Source organism: Lycium barbarum, chromosome 9, assembly GCF_019175385.1.
Source record: "Lycium barbarum isolate Lr01 chromosome 9, ASM1917538v2, whole genome shotgun sequence".
Taxonomy (NCBI): Eukaryota; Viridiplantae; Streptophyta; class Magnoliopsida; order Solanales; family Solanaceae; genus Lycium; species Lycium barbarum.
The window spans coordinates 108,225,907-108,232,485 of NC_083345.1; the positions used below are offsets into that span (position 1 = coordinate 108,225,907).

General features: G+C 36.6%; 1 protein-coding gene across 2 annotated transcripts; it reads left to right on the forward strand.

Annotated features, from left to right (window-relative positions):
• Positions 1-3,785, forward strand: LOC132609326 (pentatricopeptide repeat-containing protein At5g43790). 2 transcript variants are annotated; one of them, XM_060323238.1, is made up of 2 exons: positions 1-163; positions 1,787-3,785. In XM_060323238.1, the coding sequence occupies exon 2, from the start codon at positions 1,928-1,930 to the stop codon at positions 3,725-3,727; it is 1,800 nt and encodes a 599-aa protein (XP_060179221.1). In that variant the 5' UTR covers positions 1-163; positions 1,787-1,927; the 3' UTR covers positions 3,728-3,785. The 2 variants fall into 2 exon arrangements, with proteins under 2 accessions (XP_060179221.1, XP_060179222.1); XM_060323239.1 differs by lacking the exon at positions 1-163 and adding an exon at positions 192-305.
• The last annotated feature ends 2,794 nt before the right edge of the window (positions 3,786-6,579 follow it).

Sequence of the window (6,579 nt, forward strand, 5' to 3'; positions counted from 1 at the left end):
TAATATGAGCCATTTCGGATTAAAACTTTCTCCGAATAGACATTTTCCCTTAAAACTAAACACCCCCTCCCCGGCTAACATCAAACATAAAACAAAACACTCCCTGCAAACATCCATGACACACTCCCATCTCACACCCAGGGTGGTAAGAACCAAGTTCCAGGTATTATATTATGGCAAGTTTCGCCAATTTGTTGATGATGTTTACTCAAATATTGCTCCTCAAATACTGTAAACTCATGCTCACAACCTGTTTGATAAAATGTTTCAGTGAGAATTCAACTCCAAAGTACTTTTAGTTAGGTGTAAGTTTGAGAATGTTTTAGCTATACCCTTGCAAGTGATTCGTGTCACACTATATAACATTGTTGAACGGGTGTCACACATATGGGTCACTCGCTACCTCGTAGTTATATTAGGTGTCGTTTGGCCGCTGGTTAGGAGCTAAGTTATTTATGTTTTAAATCCTGCATAAGTAAGGAGTACCATGTTTGGTAGCAACACACCTAATACGGTGTTTAGTTTGCACTGCATAAAATAATATACAGATTCTCTCATAACTGATTCCCGTATTACTAATACCTGCATAACTGTAACAGCTACCAAACGACTCCTATTGCTGTTCCTGTGCGTATCAGTTGACATCATGAGTACATCTAGGACTGATTCAGGTGTTAAAATGACTGAATGTTCATTTGTCATACAAAGAATTAACCTTGTTTCACACAAATAGTTGACTAGAACCGGAGAGTGTATTGCGCTAGTGCTGGTAGGTTGGCAATGCTTTTGATTTTGGTGCACGACGAGATTTACTTGCATGTTGTTCATGAAAATGGGGAAAGGCCATAGTTCTCCTATCGTTAATTTTAATACTTAAAACATTTTGGATGTTATTTGTGTGCTTGCTCTTAGCAGTATTGTCTTATTAGAACAGATGATGCTTGAATATTGAGATTCTAATATGTTGTTCACTCTTAAACTCAAGCCAGTTGTCCTGCTAAATGCCAGTAAAGTTCCAGTGCACTCAAAGCTAGTAAAGTCTAGTTAACATAGAAATGTATACTCAAAGCTTCCCATTCCAGTTGCACTCATTAAGAGAGTAGAGAAGAGTTTAAGTGTGGGGTGTGGCCTCGTCTATCTGTACCCTGATATGGCCCTCTAGACTGCACTGTGTTGCCCTATAATTTGCCTGATCTATAGTGTCCTAAAGACGACAATTTGTTTGAAAATTTGTTTTTGTCTTTAATGGAGAGTTTTGTGTCTTGGTTTATTTATCAAATTTCAATGATCTTTATGTTTCTGTGTGTTTCATTTTAAATGGAACACGATGACTATCCTAACTGAAAATGATGACAGTCCAAGTGGGATGGTTCAGATTATTCGAACAAACTTTTTTTCTTTAAATAACGATGGTGTCTAGGTCAGCTTATCCGTACCTCGGCTAATCCACCAGGTACACGCTACCTACCACCACCAAAACTTAGGGAGATGATAAGAAAACACCTAACAGTTTTTGCCTCTGGAATTTGAACCTTAGTCTATCATACCCCATCATAATTTCTGTGACTACAAGGCCACACCCTTGGGCGCGGTTATTGGGATAAATATAGCAATATGTAACTAAGCTGATTAAAAAGGAAAGGAATCTTAAAACCTCACCTTTTATATATATATAAAAAAGGGAATCTTGTCCATATTAACCTGGTGTGTGATTTTTCTTTACCTATGTGCTAAACATATATATGTTGAAATGTTGAGTCTAATGATGTTATCTTTTGACTTTTAGATGTGGGCATGATCAGAATTGGTGTTGAGTTCTGCCGTGTGATTAATCCTGTGCCAGTGCGCCATCAAAAGGAGAGCTCTCATTTTGCACTAATGACTTGTGAGAGGTTTTGTTTGTCTTGCAAAGCTTCGAGCACATCACATGAAATCATTGAGCCCAAAATCTTCCCACCCAATTTTCAAACTCATAGAACAATGCAAAAACATAGCCACCCTCAAGCAAGTCCATGCTCAAATGATCACAACTGGGCTTATTCTCCATACTTACCCTCTCAGTCGCATTCTCATTTCATCCTCCACCATTTCCTATGCTTTAAGCATCTTCAACCAAGTAACAAATCCAACAATCTTCCTTTTCAACACCCTCATCTCATCGTCACTTGCTCGGAAAGAAGTTGATCAAACTCACTTTGCCTTAGCTCTTTACACTCGTATTCTCACGCAAACTACTCTCATACCTAACAGTTACACCTACCCTTCTCTTTTTAAGGCTTGTAGTTCTCAACCATGGCTTCAACATGGCCGAGCCTTGCACACCCATGTCTTGAAATTCCTCGAACCACCTTATGATCGTTTTGTTCAAGCCTCATTGCTTAATTTCTACTCCAAGTACGGGGAATTGGGTGTTTCAAGATTCCTCTTTGATCAAATTACTAAACCAGATTTAGCTTCTTGGAACTCCATACTTACAGCTTATGCCCATAACACTTCTGTTCACTATGAAGCCAGTCCTGATAATGCTTATGATAGCACTAATTTGTCGTTAGAGGTTTTGCTTTTGTTTAGTCAAATGCAGAAATCTTTGACTTGTCCCAATGAAGTTAGTTTGGTGGCATTGATTAGTGCTTGTGCTGATTTAGGTGCACTTAGTCAAGGAATATGGGCTCATTCTTATGTGCTTAGGAATGGTCTTAAGCTCAATCGGTTTGTTGGCACAGCATTAATTGCCGTGTATGCAAATTGTGGGCGTCTCGGTTTTGCTCGGCAGGTATTCGATCGATTGCTCGAACGAGACACTTATTGTTATAATGCCATGATTAGAGGACTTGCAGTTCACGGCCTTGGTCTGGAAGCCCTTGACCATTTCAAGAAAATGGTGGATTTAGAAGGTTTGGTTCCTGACGATGTAACAATGCTAGTTATTTTGTGTGCTTGCTCTAATGTGGGGTTGGTTGATCAAGGCTGCAAAATTTTTGAGTCTATGAAGGAGGATTATGGCATTGAGCCTAAGCTTGAGCACTATGGGGCCTTAGTGGACCTATTCGGTCGAGCAGGCCGAGTAAAGGAGGCTCAGGAAATAGTTCAGACCATTCCTATGAAGCCAAATGCGGTTCTTTGGAGGTCCTTACTTGGAGCTGCTAGAGTTCATGGTAACTTAGAGGTAGGTGAATCAGCTCTGAAACAATTGATACAGCTAGAGCCAGAGACCAGTGGGAACTACGTGTTACTATCGAATATGTACGCTAGCTTGAACAGGTGGGATGATGTGAAAAATGTAAGGAAGTTGATGAAAGATCAGGGGATCGACAAAGCTCCCGGTAATAGCATTGTCGATATCGATGGTGTCATGCACGAGTTCCTTATTGGCGATAAGACTCATCCAGAAGCCAAATGGATATATGTGAAATTAGATGAGATGCATAGAAGGTTGCAAGAACACGGTCATAAGTCGGGAACAAGAGAAGTTTTGTTTGACATTGAAGAGGAAGAGAAGGAAGATGCCCTTGCATACCATAGTGAGAGGTTAGCCATTGCTTATGCTCTTATTGCTTCTGATTCTGATGCCCCTATTAGAATTATAAAGAACTTAAGGGTTTGCAATGACTGCCATACAGCTACTAAGCTTATTTCGAGGATTTATGAGAGGGAAATTATAGTAAGAGATAGATCTAGGTTTCATCACTTTAGAAATGGAACTTGTTCTTGTTTGGATTATTGGTAGAAATTCCTTGTACACATGTTACATTTGCAAAAACATATACAATCAAACCTCTTTATAACAGTGTCGTTGTTCCGGTATTTTTTGGTTGATATAGTGAAATATTGTTATACAGAACATATAATATAACATAAGATGGAAGATCGGTTCCAGAGAAAACATGGTTGTTATCGTGAAATGTTGTTATACAGAGGTCCGACTCTAGTCTACCTAATCCAATATCAAGCCTCCCTTTTTTTTCGAATGTTCAATTTCGTTGTGATCTTGCTTTTGGCGAAAGATATATGTTATACTGTGTTAACTTCTACTCTTGTCTCACTTGTTTTATAGACTTCTCTTAACTTAATATATAGTTCTAGTACTGCTAACATGAATAGTAGCTAGTTGATTAATCATGAGAAGGGAATGATAGTGTTACAAGCACTCCAAAAAAAATGCTTTATAAACTCCGACTACACAATTCATTGTGTCTAAAAGCACTTTAATTTACTTTCAAAAACTATGAAGTGTAAAAGCAAAGAAATCTATTTAAGAATTATGAGTAATCATGTAAATTGTATGTAGTGATTTCATGCTTACATGATAACTCTGATTGATAATGTACATTTGTACTATTGGGAACTATAAATGCAACATATTTATTGTGTTTAAAAAAAAATGCCCTTTTAATACCTTTTTGACATTACTACTTTTGAGCTGTTGTGATTTTCCGATAAATTTCAAGGACGTGAATTTATTCTACTTTTTTTTGGGTCCCAACTATCATATTCGTTTAGACCAACTCTTGAAATTTGGGTGATTTTTTTTCTTTATCTGTTTTTCAAAACCATTAATTTCTCTAGAGGCATTTTTGAATGTAACAAACTGGTTTAAATGCATCAGGACTTGAAACCTGATTAGAAAAAGGGGAAAAATCTCAAATGTTGTTTAGTCATATAACTTTGATTGATTAAATAGTAATGCCTAAGTTAAACTGTTTGCTGGAAAAGAAAAATAAGGTTAGAACAAACGCATAAAATAGAAGTGTGTATGTTACACTTCGAGATTCATGCGTCATGTACATGAAATTATTTCGAAGTCTGATTTTGAACTGGGTAATTCTTTTTGCCCCACTTTGCTCCAACGATAAGGTCTCATCTTCAACCAGTCTGATATATTTTATGGGTTTTCACTCAGATGTTTCATGGAATGTGCTCTAATCTTTACTTAAGAAAATCATCAATAAAAAAGTTTAGAAAAGTTCTCTCGAGCCGAGGGTTTGTCGGAAACAGCCTCCCGACTCCACAAAGATAGGGATAAGGTCTGCGTACCTCCTAACCTCCCCAGACTCCACTTATGAGAATACACTGGGTATGTTGTTGTTGTAAAAAAGTTTAGAAAAGTAAAATAACTGGCTACAAGTTTCTTCTTTTTTTTTTCAAGGCCACAAGTGTTGTTTTAGTAAAAAGAGAACTTCAAAGTAGGGCTGGGCATAAATACCGAAAATCGAAAAATCGGACCGAACCGAACTGAACTTCAAGAAACCGAGACTGAAAGAACCGAACCGAACTAGTTGGGTTCGGTGTTTGGTGTTCACCTTCAAAAAATCGAAACCGAAATAGCCGAACCGAACTTTGATGAAACCAAACCGAATAACCGAAATTTATACATTACCTAAAAAAATTAAAATAGTCTAGACCCATTAAGTTTAAGCAAAAAAAAAACTCAATTGTAATAAGCTCTCTTTTGCTTTTGTATTCCTAATTTTCCACTTCAGTTGAGAAAATCAAATATCCTTAATAAAGAAAGGTGACTAGGATGTGTCTTTAGGATTAATGTATGTCCTTTATGTGTTTTCTTAATTATTCTTACTGTATGTATATAACACCTAGTAATCCTATATTATGATTATAGTTTTCTGTTCTTGTGTATCCTGTTTATTTGATTTTGATTTTAATTTGTTAGTTTTATGTTTTGTTGCTTTTGAGAATATCAATTAGTGTAAATGGAATCGCTTTTAATATCATATCAAAAAAATCGAAATGAAAAAATCGAAACCGAACCAAACTTCAAAAAACCGAAACAGAAAGAATTGAACCGAACTAGTTTGGTTCGGTGTCTACCTTCAAAAAACCGAAACTGAAATAACCAAACCGAAGTTTGATAAAACCGAACCGAACGCCCACACCTGATTCAAAGTTGAAAGGTTTAAGCTTTCGCCAAAACCTCTACAACATTTTCAAGAAATGAGGTGCCGGGACCAAATAAAATATGTTAATCTTACTCCCACTATAGTAAGCAAAGAAAAGATAGATCTCCCTAAAAAGCGTGCTAAGAAATCCTAGAAAAGATCATTGCAAATTCTTCCAGGGCCCCACAGATCTCTACATACTTATTTAGGACGCGAATCACATAGATAAGTCCGTACCTGCCAGGGAAGTCAATTTATCTCGAATATTAGACCTAATCTTGAATCTTACACTAGATAATGGTGAAAAGTATACTAATCTATAAAGAATAATTCAGTGTTTGAAGTTGTAAGTCGTAGCCTCCCCCATGGACTAACTAAGTAATATAAAATATCTACTTTTTCTATCCCAATTTATGTGACACGGTTTGGATCTCAAAAATCAAACTTCTTAATTTTGACCGTGAATTCGGATGACAAGTTTTTTGAAATCAAATTTACATGATTACAAACTACATAAAAAATATCATAGGTCACAATAATTAACTATTTAAAAGACATAAAAAAATGATTAAAAGAGAATTAGTTTAACTCTCAAAATTCGAAAGGTGTCACATAAATTGAGACGAGTAGTGCACAGGCAAAAACTGTCTGCGAAACTGAACGAAGCATGTTACCCTCAACAAAA

Bases quoted from the DNA above. Each gene is read 5' to 3' on its own strand.
- LOC132609326 (XM_060323238.1), top strand. From the start codon at position 1,928: ATGAAATCATTGAGCCCAAAATCTTCCCACCCAATTTTCAAACTCATA.